A 19,783-nucleotide genomic window follows, 5' to 3' on the forward strand; every position below is an offset into this window, starting at 1 on the left:
AATAGTTTGGACATTAAAAGTTGAAAATTATTTGCTAAGTATTATATGATATAAAGTAATTTTGATATGGTTAAATATTATAAAACCAAAATTTCATCGTTCAACAATTGTAAATATTAATTTATGTCAACATGAAATGTTTTGATGACCATACACATTATCTAACAAGTGGTTTAATAGAATCACTTGATTAAATATTAATATATAAAATCACTTTTAACTATCAGACTAAAAGAGCCACTTATTTAAATAAGGAAATAAATTCGAACCGAATTTTGCTTATCCCCGCTCTAAATCGGAAACTCTGGACTCCAAAGATACCTTACTATGTAGCTTTATCATCTTCTTGGAAGAACATCTGATAGTGAAAAGTCATGGAAGGGTGGACCTGCATCAGTAACAATGAAGTTAATAGAAGATTGTAACGGTAGAGAGTCGAATTCCTATCGGTTTTGTTGGTTCAATATCGGAAAATAACGGTAAAAAATACCAGATGCCGAGAATGTAAAACGGAATATAACTTTTAGATGTTGAATATAATTTTACCTTCCTGTTCGCCGAGAATGTAAAACGGGATATGTGCGACCATTTTGTTGCCTCCTTCATTCCAGTTGACAGTGCCTGGATAATGCACGAATCCATGTGAAGGGCGGGAAGGTCCCAAGACAGGCCAACAAATACTAGGCTCATCAATTAATCCCAAATAAACATGAGCTCGCTTCGACACCCTTGAATCTGATATTAGAGATCGAGCAACCTGAATATGACAATGGAAAATTGTTAGGCAAAATACTTAAAAGTAATAAGAGTTCGTTTCCTTCTTAACAAACCTTGATCAAGGCTACTCGTGCTCTTGGCAATAGTTCACGGTGATGAGTGGCAAGCTTAGTGATAGCTGTGATAACAAAACATAGAAGCCTTGATTGTGATGACTTACTGAAGCTCTTACGGTTAGAATCGACCGCAGATTCCTGTCTCAGACCTAGACGACTTCCAAAAGCGAAGATTTAAATTCAGCATATAACATTACAAAGAAGTAGACAGTAAAACGGAGCTATGGAAATGTTACCTGGATGAAAGATTTTCATACAAAAGTAGCTCTAGACTTTCAAAAAGTTCTCTAGCAGCATCTTTGTGAGTTGGACCACCCCCACCATACTCGCCTACAGCCCAACACAATTGTAATGCCAGTTCTGTCTAAACAAAGTCAGAACATATAAAATTAGATCTGTAACTTAAAGCATAGCTGCTGTTTACCTGAAAAAAAAATATGATGTCATTTTCGGACCTTTTCTGTGCTGTCATATGCATTTCCGAGCCTGTCGATTATAGGCTTCTGCAGATGGTTAAATTGGACTTTAACTATATAAAATAATAAGTTTGCCAGTATACGTGAAACTTGTACGACAGATACCTTCAAGAGTGGTATAAGATCTGGAGAACGATGAAATGCGGCAAGCATGAATTCTAGAAGCCTTCTACGAACCTGCAAATAAAAACTTCTCAGAATTTAAGCAATTCTTGTCTCACCATCTAAATCGCCGTACCGTAACAAGGACATCGACAAGCAAAATACTCAAATTCATACAAAGACACCTTAACTCATTCTGATTGTTAAGGAGGATTTAGAGGGGTATTCCATCCTCTTTACATAATAAGAAAACCACTAGGCAGTGCTCCAACAAGAAATACAATGAAAGAACTACAATATATTGAAAATATATACACACCTTGTACATATAATTCTGGTCGGGAAACAGTGCGGAAATCCTTGTCATCAGGATGGGAATTAATGCACAGATTAATGCTACAAAAGAAAGGCAAGAACACAAAGTAACAAGGAACATCATCAACACTTTAACAAAAGCTACATTCTATAAATAAAAGTTATATAAACACTAAAATGGATGTCAACCGGATTAGTAATGGTTTAAAACATACAGCTATTTGCATCACGCAAAGCTATAGCGAAATACGCATCAAGAAGCCGAGGTGCTATGTTGAGTATTTGCTTCAATCTTTCAGACTGAGGGCTGTTCTTTGCAGCCTGTAGCACTGCAGCAATCCCAGGTGAAGTCCAGTGGCGTTCCTGAAACAATCAAACAGCTTTCAAGGGTCAACATGTTTCTAACTCCAAGAGGAAAAACGGAAAATTAGTCATCTAAAATAAACACAAAGCTTAAGCTATGCATAGTAGCTTGAAATTATGATATTGTATTATTGAATGACGTAACATTACAATAATAAAGAAAACACTAAGCTACTCCTAATTCAGAAAATATGCAAAGTGTTGCTTTTACTTCATTCATATATTCATAAAGGGTTAATACACTTTTAGGGCCTGAACTTGATCATTATTCTCACATTGGGACAAACTTTTTTTTATCCAATTTAGTCCTTGAATTTGGCAATTGTTGCTTCGTTGAGACCAGATTTTTTTAGTTCAAGTAAGTCTATGATATTTCCTTGAAAACCCTAAAGTTCAGGCCCTAACATGGGAGTGATTGCTTAGTTTAGGTTTCAATGTGAGAACAATTGCCAAGTCCAAGGGCTAACTTGAAAAAAAATGTTCAAACCCCAATGTGAGAGTAGTTGCCAAGTTTAGACCTCAAATAGTGATTTAACTCATTCATAAAATAAAAGTAGTACACAAGAACATTGAGACACAAATCCTTCAGATAGAAAAAAAGCTTGGAATGGTTACCTAATTATATTTTCCTCCGGTAATACCAAGTTTATAAGTGCATTTGTCTAATTATAAAATCAAGTTCTAGAAATAGAAAACATACAACAAGGCCATCATTTTCATCCTTGAGAAGTTCAAGAAACAGAGGGTCAGCCACATTTATTGTACTGCTTTCCTCGGATTCATCTCCCCCTCTCTCCCCAACGGTAGTACCAGTATAAGCCTCATCCATGAGAGCAAGTAGCATCTGAGTCATATAAAAGGAGTGTTTAGCATTTGAACTACATAATGAGCTTTTTACTTAGAACATACAATTTATAAAGTCCCACATTATAACCTCAGGAGCTTTACTCTTTTGGATTGAAGCTATATTGTTTCCTACTAGTGACCCTGAGCTTCGTTCTACCTTTTCCAAAGCCACAACCAAGACTAGTGCACATAAACAAATGTCAGACAGAACAATTTAGTTTAAGAAGAAATAAGAAAATCCACTTCATCAATCAAGACATCTGACACTCACTTGGCAAGTCCATTAAAGATGGAAATAGTGGGAGAAATGACCCAGGTGACACCAATCCTGGTAGAACCTTGAGAAATGGCTTCTCTAATCTGCAATGCAGACACGTGAGGATTAGCGGCTCGCATCTTCTTCAAAAAGCAGTTCAAACAAATCAATTATGAGTACTCTAACAGTGTATTATGCAAACCATATCACAGGATTAAATATTTATCTTATTAGTTAGAGACAGTTTAGCCCGCTTATTACTGATAAAAGAGTTCGCATGCGGTGGAGGTGAGACCAAAGGGAAACCAGGCTGTTGCCAGCCAGGCAATCGACCACCATATCACAATCACTTGAAGACTAAGGCCTCTCAAAAAGGAATAAAACTTAGATAGGAGAACTTACTTTCCTCCATTCCATGCAGTCAGCTTCAGAATCAAAGGGAAAAACTACAAAGATATTAAGAATATTAGCATGAATAACACATGGATAAATGCTTGATTCCACGCTCGGTCTACTTTTCAGCTTGAAGGCTTAATTTAAACAATAAATATATAAGTATTCATACTTACTTTGGCCCCTATATTATAATAAAATTCACTTTGGTCATTTTACTATTTTTTTCAATCACTTTGTCCTCTCTACTTTCATTCAATCCATCACGTTAGCCCCTTGACCATTTCCGTTAAAAAAATTCCACCTGTTCATGTGTTTGCCCCTTGACTTGTAATGAAATTTTTAGTTTGGCCTCTGTATGATAGTGAAGTTTTCACTTTGGCCCCTCATGTGTTCAGATTTGATTGGCTTAAATGGCCACACGGGATCTTTTTTAACAGAAATGGCCAATAGGCTAAAGTGATGGACGAAATGAAAGTAGAGAGGGCAAAGTGACCGAAAAAATAGTAAAAAAAATAGTAAAAGGACCAAATGAGAATTTCACTATAGTACAGGGCCAAAACAGGTTTTAAACCAAAATATAAAATTGGGCAAAGGGAAGATGAGCAATAACAAGTAAAACCACAGAGTATATTTCCAAAGAAAAACATAATTTCCAAAGCAAGTACTTAAAGATTACTTAAAAATGGTAGTTAGACAGAACAAGCACATTAGAGTGTTTTAATTTCAACTTTACAGGTTTTATTAATAATTGAAGTGAATGCCTTAACTCATGTTTGTAGGAACAAACCATACAGAGAATATTCGTTCAGTGCATGAGACCTCAGAATGGCTTTTGAGACAAAATTAAATTTATACATTGTAAAATCTTTTGTTGTACCAAGAAATAGGTTATATAAAGCAATATAACAATAATAGCATCATTTTTATAAACTTAAACAACATTGTCTATTATTCATATATTTAGCATCTTTAATGCTTTAGAACGCATCATGCTTATCAACAGAAACTGATGATCATACCTGAGGTAGTAAGTTGGGGAAAGATATGAGAAGTTTGTTCTTGTTTACATATAGAAAATCAAGAGTTGCTGCTGCAACAATAGGATCTGCAAACTCACTGTAATCAACATTAAAATACCCTAAGCAATAGATTCAAGGAAAATAGAAAGTTTAACTTTGTAAAAATGAATGCTAATATAAGCAAGATAAATTGAAAGCTAGAAGAAAAGCCCTCAAGTTCATTAGCATTGGACCAAAAAAACTAACTATCAGTCCATCTAATCCATAAGCTTTTGTTTTAATACATAAAGAAATTCCACAGCTCCATCATTATGCTTCAAATTTATCCATTAAATTTCATAATTATTTTTTGGGTGAAAGTACCTAGCAGGTCCCTCTATTGTAGGGACAGGATCAAATTAGTCCTACTATTAAGTAGATCAATTCAGTCCCTGTACTATTAAAAAGAATCAAATAATGCCAAATTTCAACTGAGTTAACCTTTATTGTTTAAAAAATATCATTTTCTGTATAATAGAGTTAATATTTTCAAAGCTTTTATGGTTTTGTAAATGAAATATTTTGTTTGAAATTAAATTGCCAAAAAAGAACATAATAATAGTTTTCATGTCATCATTAAAACGGTAAGTGGTAACTCTCAAACAATTTGGTCTTATTTGATTCTTTTAATTAGTACAATGACTAAATTAATCCATTTAATAGAAGTGACTAATTTGATCCAATCCTATAAAAGAGGGACTTAGCAAGTACTTTCACCATCTTTTTTTTGCCTTTAGAGAAGAAGTCTTCTTAATATAAACAAACCAAATAGATATGGTAGCCCAAAACCTATCTTATGCAAAAAACAAGAAAAACCAATATAAGCTATTGATAATCTAAAGTATACCTACATAAAAATAAACGAAGTACTGGTATAATGCTCTGTATCATTACCGGCTCAAACATGAACGGATGAATGTATGCAAACTTGGATCAGCATCATGTAGAACCACCTCTCCAAAATCAAGGAAAAATTGAAGAATTCCCTGATCAATAAATCCGAAAGAATAAACAAGATAAAATAGTACTACTAAACTACAAAGCTACCAAATATAAACACTTCAACTCTCAAGCCAAAATTTTCCAAAATTCAAATAAAAAACTGAAGAAGAAGAAAAGTGGAACCAGTAAGAGGAGTCCGTTGGAAGAGTTAGATTGAGAGAGGGAAGCAACGGATCGTTGGAAAAGCTTGTTGAGATGAGGGTAAACCCTTGCAACCAAATCATCGGAGGGTTTATCTTCTCGCTTGCAAAACTCGCAGAGCTTTTTAACGGCGTGAAGCAGAGAAGGATCGGAGGCAGGGCCATTGGCGATATTGGAGTCCCTGGCACTGTTCGATACAGTTCGGAGATAGAAATTCCAATCTCCTTCTTCGGCGCTCATTTTTTCTTTGTTTTTGAAAAGAAAATTGAAATTTCCCGCAACGGCTTTCTCTCTAAAGAAAACAAACGGCACCGTTTTATGCGTCTTGAATCACACAGCCAACCCCTCCTTCTCTTATTTCCGTTTTTGTTTTCTGTTCCGTAAATTAAGAGTAATAGACTAACCGTTCTTGAAATGTTCAAAGGATCTGTTTTATTTATTAATTTTATTTCCGGAAAAAAAATTAATTCAAAGGTTTAATTTTCTTTCATGGTATTTTTGTTTAGTTTTTGCTCTTCATTTCGGCATACACGTAGGGGTGGGTGTTCGATCGAACTGAGTGAAAATTTTTTATCATTAATTCGATTTTAAAAAAATTTTGATTCGACTCAAATCGAGTATAATGAAATTCAAATCGAGTCAAGTCGAATCGAATGAAATTGTTCAAGTTAAATTAAATAATTAAACATGTAAAATTAAAATTTTGTTACGGTATAACTAATATCATGTTTGAACACATAAATTTAAAAACTTTTTCAAAGAAATATATATATATATATATATATTAGTATGATAAACTTGAATTTATTTAGGTCTCAAAATTATTATTCTAGAAATTTTTTGATCTTTTAACTTTCTTAAATTTTTTTTAGATTTTTTTTGAATTTTTTATAATTTTAGTATGATAACGTGACTAATGTCACTGGAACAAAACTGGATCGGACGGATTAAGAACTGATAAATAAAAGAATTGAATCGATTGACTCAGAAACCACTTGAAATTGATAAAAATGGAAAATCAAGACAAAAAGTAATATTTGAACAGGTTGAATGAGTTTAATAAAAAATATTTTAAATTATTTTATATTTTTGTAAAATTTTAATTTTTATTTAATTATTATTGATCCAAGAATCAAACCAATCGAATTGAACAAATGATTTAATTTATCAAACATCTAATCTAGTTATTAAAACACTAAATATGAAACATTAATATTATGTCACATCATCACCTACAATTTTATGTGAATTTTTATTTTCAAGATATAGTGTGGTACTTTCTACGTCATCAAGCTTTTAAATTTTTAATTTCAATAATTAAAATAAACTTAATTATTAAATTTAAGTATTAAAAATGAAAAAAACAAATTTAGGGTAAAAACTATATTATCATTAATTAAAATATTTAAATTAATTTTAGTAACTTATTTAATAATTCAAATTAATACCTACCCAGTCAAATAATTCTAGAATTTATACCCTTCAAAATATATATAGCAGGTGAGTTAGCCGACAGGTTTGACAGTGATATTCAAAGCATATTCTTTGTTGGATACTTGAAGGAATTTTTAAAGAAGTATAGTTTCTTTTACCTTTATGAAATATTGTACGAATATCTCATGATAGATTTTTTTTAAATATGAATATAAAAATACATTAAAATTGTATCAAAATTGATAATTAAAGCGTTTTAATTTTTAGGAATTTAGTCTCTTTATTTTTGAGTTTAAAATGTAGGTACATTTATTAACACTGCAATTTTTTTCGTGATAATTTGAAATTATAAAAGTTCATCGATATGCATGCAATAAATGACATTGTAATAAACGTGAATTTAATAAAGAATTTTAATAGTATTAATAAATTTTAAAAATTCACAGTGACTAACTAGTGACATTATAAGAGTTGAAGTATCAAATTATTTCAAAATTAAAATATAAAAATTAAATCTCAAATTTGAAGGAAGTATAGGAATCAAAACTAAAAATTGACTATTATTATATAATCTAAAAGAAATTAAAGGGTAAACTATAAAAATAATCACTTTTATTTACCTCAAATTACAATATAGTCACTTATGTTTGAAGTGTTATTTTTTAGTTACTTGCATTATCGTTTTGTTATGAAGTGGTCACTCTATCGTTTAGCTCCGTTACCTCCCTAATGACAGTCTTATGTGGCGGTCCAAATTAAATTTATTTAATTAAAAATCTATTTTCATCCTAGCAACTGGACATCCAAGTTGGTATTTAAAACTCAATTGGAATGCCATGTAGGACTGCCGTTAGGGAGGTAACAGAGTTTAACAGTAGAGTGATCACTTTGTAACGAAACGATAACGTAAGTGACTAAAATGTAACATTTCAAACATAAGTGACTAAAATATAATAATTTATCCAAATTAAAATTAAAATTTAACGATTATATTAATACAAAAATTATAAAATAATTTCCATCCACTTATTTAAATAAGTGTTGAAGACACTAAATTTGACCCTATGACTAACATCATATGATACATAAACGACATTATCATAGGCTTAATTTAATACTATATTATAGACGCCCATTATGTGAGTGGTTGATTTATGAGTTATTTTCTAAAAAAAACAAGAAAAATGTGGTTGAAATTTTGGAAAAATATACAACAAATTGTATTTATAATTTTTAAAAGTGAAATTTTATATAATTAAATATATAATTTTAGAATTTTATAAGAAGTAACAACATAAAAAACTGAAATTTTTATCTAACCTTAGGGATGTTAGACGTGCATTTTTATTAATTATATATTTTATAGTTTTAAAAATAATAATATAAAATTGATTTTTATTTTATTTTATGCCATAATGAATCTAAATAAATATATGTCTAAATCCAATTAAATATTGGATACCCATTTGTTTAAGTTCATTTTGGAGGTGTATTTTAATAATTTTATATTTTATAATTTAAAATAATAATATCAAAAATATGATACTTTTGAAAATAATTTATTTTTAATTTTTTTAAAATTTCGTGCTCTAACTTTCAAGAGTATTATATATTTACTTTTAGATAATAGATAAATAAATGCCAACAACTATATTATCCTCGATAAGATTTCACCTTGGTGTTTTAAATGAAATGAAGATCGTCTAAAATGATCAACGACAAGTATTGAGAAAAGTGTCGCTGGTTCTTATAGTGCAACACCATAAATTCCTTTCTTTTAGAATTTTTTATGATTTTTTGTATAATTATAACTTTAAAAACTATGAATTTTAATATTTTATTTTATTTTATTTCTAGAATTATTAAAAACATTCTAAGAATGTCAAATAATATCTTTGCCTTAGTTTAAGGGCAAAATTAGTTATTAACTCTTTGGGTTAATATTTCATATCTTCTTTTCATTAAAAATAACGTTAGTGACTATTATGTAATATTTAAAAATTAGATGACCAAATATTAAATATTCATATAATTTAACCAAAAGAAAAGTAAGTTGTTTGAGTAGGGTGGGTAGTTGGAGCACCTTTCATTTGACGCAAGCGAGCATTGGATCTAACACCAACAACATATATTTTAAAATATGTCACAAATTTAGAATTTTATTTTTATATTTTTATATTTTTCAATTTTTAAAATTCAAGTTTATTTGTTAAAATTATTAATTTTTTAAATTAAATTTGTTAAAATGACTTTTAAAATAAAAAACACTTGGTAACGATGTAATTAAAAATAATAAACTTAAAGTTTCGTTTGTTTCACTGAAAATTACTTACTTTTCTGAAAAAAGTTAATATTTTATAGTGTTTGGATGAATTTGTATAAAATATTTTCTGTTGTTTGATAGATTTTCTGAAAATATTTCATAAAAGTTGTTTTCAATCAAGCAAATAGAGGTGCTCATGGGCCGGTCGGCCAGGCCCGACAGCCCGCCCGAAATATGGGAGTGTTCGGGTAAAAATATAGTCCCGAAATATGGGCTTGGGCAAAAAAATGAGGCCTGTTTAGAAAACGGGCAGGGCCTCAGGCACCACTTTTTTAGCCCGAGACCGGCCCGGCCCGAATATAATAAATATATTTTTCATTTTTTATTTTTAAAAATATTTTAAAATACTTTTTTTTAATATTTTTAAAATACTTTTTTAAAATTTTTTTTGGTGTTTATTAAAAAAATGGGCCGGGCCTGGACAAAATTTTAGGTGCATATTTGGGGCCGGGCTTGAGCCCGGGCCTAGGACATGGGCCGAAATTTTTTATGGGCTCGGCCCGAACCCGGCCTGGCCCGGCCCATGAGCACCTCTAGAAGCAAACATACATTTTGAGATTTATGTTAAAGAATTTAAATGAAGTAGTGAATTGATTACAATGTGATGTTAATGTGAAATTATAGTAAATAATGAATCTTCATGATGTTAAGGACTAAATTGTAAAATTTTGAAATTTATAATTGAAACAAGAGAGGTGATATGCATGAGAATTTGTTATATGAAATAAGATATTATAATGAATCATTTGATTAAAGTGCTTATATGGTGAAAAATAAATTACATGGCAATAAGGACTAAATTGAAATGTACAAAAAAATTAGGTGTGAAACAATTTAATATGTGAATAATGAAATTATGATAAAAGTTTAATGAGTCTGTTATGAGATGATGAAATATGTATAAAGTATCGTAAAAGTGAAATTGTTGAAAAATATGAAATTTTATGATGATGAAGACTAAATTGTTAAACTTGAGAAAATACGTGGATGAAATAGTAAAAGTGAAATACATAAAAAAAATTGATATGTGAATCAAGATATTGAAATAAATTATGTAATTAAAGTATAAAATAAGAATTTTTAAAAATAATTTTACTAATCTTAACAGTAAATTTAGATTTTAATATTTGAAAAATAAAAAATATTTTTCTATAACAATATTAGATTTTAAAATTTATCCAAATACTATAAAATACATATATATATCTGTAAAAAATAATAATGATTAATGACGAAAGTAAATTGAGATAGTGAGGTCTCTTCTACTTTAATTAGTGGTTAGAATTTGATTTTAGTATTTATATTTTAACGAATATTAAAAATGTGAAAAATTAATTATTGAGAAATAATTTCAGAGCCCTTCCAGTACTTTGCTTGTTTTGTCTCTTCAACCAAAATTTGCAAAACACTCAGCAAATATATATTTCCTTTAAAGGAAAAAATCAACTTTTTTGGTTTAAAATAAAATAAAAATAAAAATAAAAATCGTGGATTACTAGGTTTTTTCGTGATTGACGGTAACCTTGTTTCAAAGTTTTAAAATTTATTTGTCTTTTCTTGATCTTGTCAAGTTTTTAAAGAAATTCTCAGTTTTTTCTATTGATTCACGCACAAAAGAAAAAAAAATTGATTCAAGAAATACCCAATTTGTGTTTTGATTTGAGTAGTTTGAAAGGAAAATGAGTTTTAGCTTTAAGCAATCAGGTTTAGCTACATGCATGAATGTTACAAATTCTGGGTTTCATAAAAGATTAATTTCAACAATTTGTAGCAGATCTTCGTTTTCACCATGTTTGAACCTTCAAAATCCGGAAAGAAGAAATCTTTCAGTGTCAAAACCATTGCATATTTCATCGATTGAGAAAATTAATGAGAAAAAACCAGTGTTTGAATGCAAGGCTTATGAAGCTGACAAGTCACAACCTATTGAAGTTGAAGTGAAATCAGAAGCTGCAAAAAGGTTGAAAATTGGGATTTATTTTGCAACTTGGTGGGCTTTGAATGTGGTTTTCAATATATATAACAAGAAGGTTTTGAATGCTTACCCTTACCCATGGTTGACTTCAACTTTGTCCCTTGCTTGTGGTTCTTTGATGATGTTAATTTCATGGGCTACAAGGATTGCTGAGACCCCAAAAACAGATTTTGAGTTTTGGAAGACTTTGTTTCCGGTGAGTGTTTTTTTTTTCCTACTTTTTTTTTGTTTGGTTACTGAGAAAGTGAGAGAAAAAGATAGAAAATTCTGCTGTTAGGTTTTGTTTCTGATTAAATTTAATTGTAGGATATGTTGTTTGGAATATAGGGAGGAAAAAGTTAAAAAAAAAAAAAAGTGCAGATGGCATGTATTTGAGTTTTAAGAAAATTATTTGTTTGTCTGATTGCTGAGAAAATGAAGGAAAATAAAGAGAAACTAAAATTTGGTCAAAGAAAAAACTTTTGATGGGTATGTTTTAAATGCCCCCATTAACAATTCAAAGACTGATTTTGAAATTTTTGGAAGGCTTTGTTTCAGGTGAGTTTTCCTTTTGTTTGGTTGCTGAGAAGGTGAGAGAAAAAGATAGAAATTGTTATGTTGTTTGTACTGTAGGAAGGAATAAAAATTAAAACTGCAGATGTCCTTTGTTTGAGTTTCAAGGAAAGTGCTATTCGTTTGGTTGTTGAGAAAATGAAAAGGGAAACTTAAACTTGTATTATGCAGCCTATGTTAAGTATAATTAAACCCTGCATTAAGTAAAATTAGTATTATGCATCCTATCTTATATTGAAAGAAATGAATTGACAATTTGATTTGTGTTTCTAATACACAATCCGGTTTTGTTTTTCCGGTTTTCCTAGGTTGCTGTAGCACATACCATTGGACATGTAGCAGCAACAGTGAGTATGTCGAAGGTTGCAGTTTCGTTCACCCACATCATCAAAAGTGGTGAACCGGCTTTCTCTGTCCTGGTTTCGAGGTTCTTGCTTGGAGAGACCTTTCCTCCATCGGTTTATTTGTCCCTTGTTCCGATCATCGGTGGTTGTGCTCTTGCCGCTGTAACCGAACTCAACTTCAATATGACTGGTAAAAATAACAAACCTTCTCTAATTGTGTGCTTATAAGCTGTGAATGCTCGGATATTGGAACCTTAGCAAGCTCTTATTGTTTAAAATTCGCTTTTACCTCGGTTCAATATATGGTCCTCTCAGCTGGTTATCTGGAATGGCACTGAGATTGTAATTTCAATATATGCGTCCAGGTTTTATGGGAGCTATGATATCGAACTTTGCGTTCGTCTTACGTAACATATTCTCGAAAAAGGGGATGAAGGGGAAATCCGTTAGCGGGATGAACTACTACGCTTGTCTATCTTTGTTGTCTCTCTTAATTCTTACACCTTTCGCCGTTGCCGTAGAGGGACCACAGATGTGGGCTGCAGGATGGCAAAAGGCCTTATCGGAAATAGGACCACAGTTTATCTGGTAATAACATGAAGTACTAAGTTTTATTTCCTTGTTCGGTTTCCATATGATTAGTATTTTTGAGATTTATGTGTTTGATTTTGGAAGATACTTTGAATGCATTAGATGAACGTATTGGAATTCGTTCGCTGATTAGGATTCCATTAGCTATATGACCGAGTAAGAGAATTCGGATGCGTTTTAGTCTCTGTATTTTCACTTCATGATGTCAAGTCCCCCTCGTTAGTCTGAACTACAAATAGATGATGGAATGCCATCTGAAAACCGGTTGTGTGCCTAATGGTATTGACACGTATGTGGATCTTGAATTCGATGCTTCTTTGCAAGAACTGCTCCTTATTTATTCATCGAGGTTGATTAATTATAGATACATTTAAGTTTCAGCTAGGCTCTTACAACATTCCTGATTAGATGGTACCGTTGTTATCTTTTCACCCCCATGGTCTTGTGTGCTCCTCAAGTTACTCATATATTAGCTCTCTTTAATTTCCTTCTGCTTATTGACATAAAACATAAATTATGTGATTGTAACAATACGTGATATTATTACTTATTTCCATCCAGTAACAATGTTTTGTTGTTTTTATCATATTTGAAAGGTGGGTAGCAGCGCAAAGTATCTTCTATCATCTCTACAATCAAGTCTCGTACATGTCCCTTGATGAGATCTCTCCCTTGACATTTAGCGTCGGGAACACCATGAAACGTATATCTGTTATAGTCTCCTCAATCATCATCTTCCACACGCCGGTCCAGCCCATCAATGCTCTCGGAGCTGCAATAGCCATCCTCGGAACCTTCTTGTATTCCCAGGTTAGTGTTCCTTATATGATATTAAGAAACACTGCATCTAACATTTCACAAGTCCTAATTTAGCTACAAATCATGTCGTCAAGTAGTTTGTTTTTTCTCCATGGTGAGGGATATATTAACAGTGGTTCTATATTATTGATCAAAATCGAGTGTCTTTGATCCTACAAGATTTTGGGGTTGTATCTTTTGAATCTTTGATAATCGAGTTCTTCCTTCAATTGAGAGTTGAATGACTTGCCAACCTTACAAGTGATCTGAGGGTTGCTGTAGTTAGTGTTGAATTACGAACCAATAATGTCGACTTCGGGGATGTAGCAATTGAACTATCTGAACCAGTGTCGATCTAACCATAGGTGTCAGTATCTTGTGTTGAGAATGATTGAGTTTCGATATTCCCTAATCATGTCCGATCTCTTTTGCAGGCAAAAGCGTGAGGAAAATCGGGGTTTTGAGAGTTTTGATTCATCATGTACCATAGATGATGAAAAAAAGAGCAAATATCATCTGGAAGAAGTTACCTCAGATGAGATCATGTTTTAATGTCTTTTTCTTTAGTATTGGATTGATGCTGGATTTTGGTCATAGTGTAGATATATATATATAATAATGATGATTATGAACAATGTCATACAGTGGATGTGTAGGGTTTTTTTTTTTTCTTAAATGTTTTTAATGCAGCTGAGAATGAAAATGTTTGAATAAACAAGGATTAATGTTGTGAACCTTTTGTCTTTGTCAGCTGAAATGAATAAAGAGCAAAGAGACATTGTTGCAATGCCTCTAAATAAATGTTTTCACGCACTCGAACTAATATTTTTTTGTATTGATAACAATGTCAATGCTAATTGAAATTCAATTGGCAACTCAAATTTAATATTTAAAACTTGACAAGAATTCAATTAAATTTATTTTTAAAGTTGAAGCTTGATTTATATGAAATTAAATTACTTTGCAAAAAAAAAAATTAAATTATTGATGTGCATTGAAAATTGATGGTGTTGAAGGCAATTAGAAGAGGCACCAATGGCAAGTGGATTGCATGGCTCTTCAGTTCATCCATTGTGTTTGAAATATATTTATTATAAAAGCTAATTTAGCCACTTGTACTCAGATCTCCATTATCATGTGACCCATGCCTCTTCATGCCTTCCAAGGATGGATACTTCTTTTCATTTTAATGTATCTTAATTATCATTAAAATCACTAAAATTGCTTCAATTTACAATTTAATTTTAGAGTTCTATTTGTATTTATTTTGCCAAGATAACTATTTTTCTTTTTGTTATTTTTGCAATATTTTTATTAATCTCTCCATAAAAAAATGTTAAATTTTCTTATTAGTACTATACTTTACAAAAGTTATGGATTTAATAATTACATTTTAATTTTATCATTTTTAATTTATGTACCTTTTAAATTTTAAAAAACTATTATCACCTAACGATAACGGTTAAGTTTGTTAAATTAAGTTTAGGGATACGTGAATTTGTTGTCGGATTATGATGTATTGATTGGTACAATTTTTAAAAATATATATTTTTAAATTTAAATTTTATTATTTATTCATACAAAAATAATTTTAAAATATGTTTTATATTTAATTTATTTTTATTGTTTATTTTAGATTTTTGAATTATGAATTATTATATGCATAGAATGGAATAATCTTCTTATTTAATTTATGCCATAATATTTCTACTTGCTTATTTGGAGTTTTGTTTAATGATATGAACTATATTTGTAAAGCTTATAAAATCTTTTTTACCACTTCAACCAAAGTTTTGTTTTTTATTAGTATTTTATATTTGAGATTTAATTTCATTATTTGATATTTGTAAACACCTTTATATGCATATATCAAATGTTTCACAAAATAGTGATAAATCTAAAACAGTACATTGAAACAAACTAATACCAATACGAACAAGTATTGGTAGAAAACGGTAAGTTCACCGGTATGATACTGACTACCTTAGTGTCAAGACTAAAATTTATTCAATTAGAGAATATAAACTAAATCTATAGCTATATACATGGTACAATACTAGTAATTGAATTTAATCAAACGGATTTAATGGATATGGTTTGGATCATGTCTACAATTTCAAAAATTAAAATATAAAATTAAAATTGATCAAATTAAAGTAAATAAACTAAATCCACAACCTTTGCAAGACTAATAGTAGAATTTAAAAAAAAAAAAAAAACCCTCAAAATTTCTTCTTTAAAAGTAAATCAGATAAAAAAGACGACAATTTTCCTTGAAAACTTTTGTAAATGTGTTGATACATAGTATAACAAAGCAAGTAATAATACTTATTGAGGAACAATAAGAAACACCATGAAAGTATTTCAGTAAAACATGGGACAAAGCAATTATTTTCAAGGTGGATGAAGAAAAATTAATGGCCCAAAACATCATCATCATCATCAGACTCTTTATACCTGCAAATGCTTATTTGCTGTTTGAACATCCTTATCACCTCTGCCACTGCAGTTAACCACAACTTTGGTACTATTTGGTAAAGTTGGACACAGTTTCTCTAAGTATGCCAGTGCATACGACGTCTCCAACGTTGGGATTATGCCCTCCAGTCGAGATAATCTCTTGAACGCTGCATTATATCACAAATGGTTCCATCAGAATCCACGACAAAGAAAACAAAAAGTTCGTATCAGTGACAAATAGTACTATCAAATGATAAAGCTGGCTAAAATGTGGAATATAACATTATCAATACAAGCACCAGAGTGCAAGGAAGCCGATCAAATGGCATAAGTTGAAGGAATCCAACAACTATACGAAAATAGGTGTGTAGGAAATGTTTAGATGTGCAAAGTGTGACTCTGACTCATCACCCGAAGACCGATTGCATAGGCGATATCTTTAGTAAAAGGATAGAGGATGCAAGAAGTGCTTCAACCTTCGAGAAAAATTTATATGTAATCAGTCAAAACATTTTTGAAGGGTAACATATTAAAATCGATATCCTGTTATAGAGTTCTGAAAATAAACAGTTGAATTCTGAATGTATATTGGATGATTAAAGATAGAAGGTGAAAATTATGAGAACAAGGACTGAATGCGAAGGAACATGTTTCTACTCCATATGGAACTTTCCTAGGTCATATAGATTAAGCTTCAGAAGTAACCGGACAAAGCAACGGGCAATGTTCCAATATGGAGTGGCAGACAGGTTTTACCTTCAGTCAGTAATCTCACAATCAGATATGATATGAACAAGACTTGAAAATAAATCGGACTGTAGTTTCATACCTTCCAATGCTTCTTCATCTGTGACACTGGTACTCAGCACGGCCTTCATCTTTCAGAAAATTGTGCTCAGGTCGAACCCCGGGATAATCCAAGCTGTATAACCACAACAAAATTTGCCGCATGCTTGCCACTATCCGAACCGAACCCTGCTGCCTCTACGCCAATCAACCTAATATCCTTGTCGTTAACAAACTCATGGAAAAGTCCCATAGCATTTGAACCTCCACCAACGCGTGCAACCAATACATCTGGTTTCCCTCCCCATTTTTCCAGTGCTTGTTTTCTTGTTTCTTTACCAACCACTGCATAGGACTCTCTGACCATCATAAGATACGGATGTGGACCAGCAATCGATCCCAAAATATAATGAGTTGTCTCCACGTTAGTCACCCAATCCTGGATAGCTTCCGATGTAGCATCCTTCAGTGTCGCGGTGCCTGAATGAACTACTCTAACCAAGAATCTGATAAAGAATCTTCATTATAACACTTACCTCCGCACCAAGAAGCTGCATTCTGAAAACATTAAGTGCCTGTCTTCACATATCTTGAGCACCCATGTAAATAACACACTGCAAACCAAACCTTGCACACACAGTAGCTATTGCAATTCCATGCTGACCAGCCCCAGTTTCAGCAATAGTCCGGTTCTTGCCCAAGCGTTTAGCGAGTAATGCCTAAGCAACGCCATTATTGATCTTGTGGGCACCAGTATGGTTAAGATCCTCCCTCTTAAGTTGTATATCTGACCCTTCACCATCGGGACACTTGAAATGCTCCGACAGCCGCTCTGCAAAATAAGTGGACTTTCCCTACCAACATAGTCTTTCAAAATCCCAGCTAGTTCTTCCTGCAAATCATAAATAGTTTTCTTGAAAATGACTACTTCCAGTACCAGAAACAAAACTACACGCAGAAGATTGTGCTCAGGTCGAACCCCGGGATAATCCAAGCTGTATAACCACAACAAAATTTGCCGCATGCTTGATTAAAAATTGAACCAACAAAATAAAAAGTACGATCAATTAAAATATTATGGTATTGCATAAACGATATATATTTTTTTACCATTCATAGAAGTGAAAATGCTCTTGATTAGTTCTACTAAAGAAATTAAGTTTATAAGAAATGCCTTTTTTTTTTTGCCTTCAGGAAAATGGAAGTCAATATCAAAAGTACAATCAAGACCTAACTTTTAAAACTAAAATAAGAAGAAAGACGATAATCATTTCCAGATACTTATATAAAATCAACAACAAAGAGAAGTCAACAAATTTTCTTCTGTTAATCAATAACAAATTTCCTAGTGAAAATAACAAGCATTTCCCAAATTCGCAAATTCCAAATTAATTTCCTATCAACAAACACAACGCACAACACATGAACTACCTAACTCGAAGTACTTCAGATACGTATTCATTAAGGAATCGGATACGAATACGTATAAAATGTATCAGTGACGGAACTAGCCTGAAATTTGTCATCTTTGGAGAGGGAATGAAAAGCCGTTTCCAGCTCAGAGAGAGCAGACATTAGGGTTTCGGGAACATATTTCCCGAGACGACCGATCTGGTAGGATCCGACTCCATGGGAACCGGATCAACGGTTACTGGTTCTCTACTTAACGTACAAATGTACAATTCAGGGATAAAAGTTTCGCAGGAGATGTAAATTTACTGAAATTGAATGGAAATATCTAGGAGTAAAAAAAGACGAATGGCGATTGGAAAGGATAGTACCCGTATCTTTCGGTATATAGTTTCGGCTTTATTAATATTTTTAAATATAGTCTAATTTTTTAATTTTTTAATAAATTATATATTTTTATATATATACAAATATATCGCAATTACATCCATATAGATTTTAAAATTATTAATTAGGTTCAGTAATTTAATTTAATAGCTTTTAATTTTAAATATGATTATAGAAAAATTAAAAAATTAAGATAAAGGATTTAAAAATTAATTTAAAATATCAAATTTTTGTACCAATATGTATAAACTCTTACAAGTTTAGTTTCCATGATCTCACCTTCACCTTTCGATTAGTTTCCACATACCTCATTATATGTAAAACACCCACGCAAGAGTTAGTTTAGAGACTCACGTCCAACTAGACTACTAATTTCTTTACTCAAACTATACTTCAATACATATTTGAAACATGTTAACAAGATCGCATCTCACAACATACATTCCAAATAAACACTTACATAGTTATGATTCCATGTTACAACGCTTATACACAATCCATTACATACTTAGGGTCCGTTTGTTTACATGTAAAAAGTTTTACGAAAAATATTTTTTGTATTTTTCGATGCTTGTTTCACAAAAAAATAGCTTAGTTAATGGAAAATAACTTACAAGTCAATGTAAAATAAACGTTTTTTCCTGTAAAATGACTTATCATCTTGAAAAATATAAGTCATTTTGGAAAAAAATTCTCTATAGGTAATTATATATATTTTTTTATAAAAATTAACCTAAATCAATCTTAATATTATTGTATTGATAATAAAATTTATTTTATTTTAAAATATTTAAAATATTAATATAAAATATTATATTTTTCAATACTATTAAACATACATATTTGAGGATTCAAAACGTAAAAATCTCAAATAAAAGCTTATACTCGAGAATTAAAAATGTTGTGTCATAACTTGCTGGATATGACATTTTGTC

General features: G+C 31.2%; 2 protein-coding genes and 1 pseudogene across 2 annotated transcripts; 1 reads left to right on the plus strand and 2 right to left on the minus strand.

The window, feature by feature from the left end:
• Nucleotides 1-131: 131 nt before the first annotated feature.
• LOC105768248 (uncharacterized) lies at nt 132-6,310 on the minus strand. Its single transcript, XM_012588075.2, has 15 exons — nt 5,771-6,310; nt 5,540-5,631; nt 4,607-4,703; nt 3,594-3,637; nt 3,207-3,295; nt 3,024-3,115; nt 2,790-2,933; nt 1,942-2,089; nt 1,731-1,807; nt 1,415-1,486; nt 1,289-1,336; nt 1,070-1,197; nt 831-990; nt 547-757; nt 132-388 (listed from the first exon to the last, which is right to left on the minus strand). Exons 1-15 carry the CDS (start codon nt 6,026-6,028, stop codon nt 339-341), a joined length of 1,710 nt encoding a protein of 569 aa, XP_012443529.1. The 5' UTR covers nt 6,029-6,310; the 3' UTR covers nt 132-338.
• A 4,681-nt stretch (nt 6,311-10,991) lies between these two features.
• LOC105768247 (glucose-6-phosphate/phosphate translocator 1, chloroplastic) lies at nt 10,992-14,618 on the plus strand. Its single transcript, XM_012588074.2, has 5 exons — nt 10,992-11,716; nt 12,381-12,606; nt 12,782-13,004; nt 13,604-13,817; nt 14,240-14,618. The coding sequence occupies exons 1-5, from the start codon at nt 11,225-11,227 to the stop codon at nt 14,249-14,251; spliced, it is 1,167 nt and encodes a 388-aa protein (XP_012443528.1). The 5' UTR covers nt 10,992-11,224; the 3' UTR covers nt 14,252-14,618.
• A 1,439-nt stretch (nt 14,619-16,057) lies between these two features.
• On the minus strand, nt 16,058-19,160 carry LOC105767294 (tryptophan synthase beta chain 2, chloroplastic-like; annotated as a pseudogene).
• Nucleotides 19,161-19,783: the final 623 nt, after the last annotated feature.

This window comes from Gossypium raimondii, chromosome 5, assembly GCF_025698545.1.
Source record: "Gossypium raimondii isolate GPD5lz chromosome 5, ASM2569854v1, whole genome shotgun sequence".
Taxonomy (NCBI): Eukaryota; Viridiplantae; Streptophyta; class Magnoliopsida; order Malvales; family Malvaceae; genus Gossypium; species Gossypium raimondii.

What these genes read in the sequence shown, in the direction of transcription:
- LOC105768248 (XM_012588075.2), bottom strand. Translation starts at nt 6,028, where the DNA reads ATGAGCGCCGAAGAAGGAGATTGGAATTTCTATCTCCGAACTGTATCG. An exon ending in CACGAGTAGCCTTGATCAAG is followed by an intron (nt 758 to 830) that starts GTTTGTTAAGAA and finishes TGTCATATTCAG; the next exon opens with GTTGCTCGATCTCTAATATC. An exon ending in CATTCTCGGCGAACAGGAAG is followed by an intron (nt 389 to 546) that starts GTAAAATTATAT and finishes TTACTGATGCAG; the next exon opens with GTCCACCCTTCCATGACTTT.
- LOC105768247 (XM_012588074.2), top strand. Translation starts at nt 11,225, where the DNA reads ATGAGTTTTAGCTTTAAGCAATCAGGTTTAGCTACATGCATGAATGTT. An exon ending in TTTGGAAGACTTTGTTTCCG is followed by an intron (nt 11,717 to 12,380) that starts GTGAGTGTTTTT and finishes CGGTTTTCCTAG; the next exon opens with GTTGCTGTAGCACATACCAT. An exon ending in ACTCAACTTCAATATGACTG is followed by an intron (nt 12,607 to 12,781) that starts GTAAAAATAACA and finishes ATATGCGTCCAG; the next exon opens with GTTTTATGGGAGCTATGATA.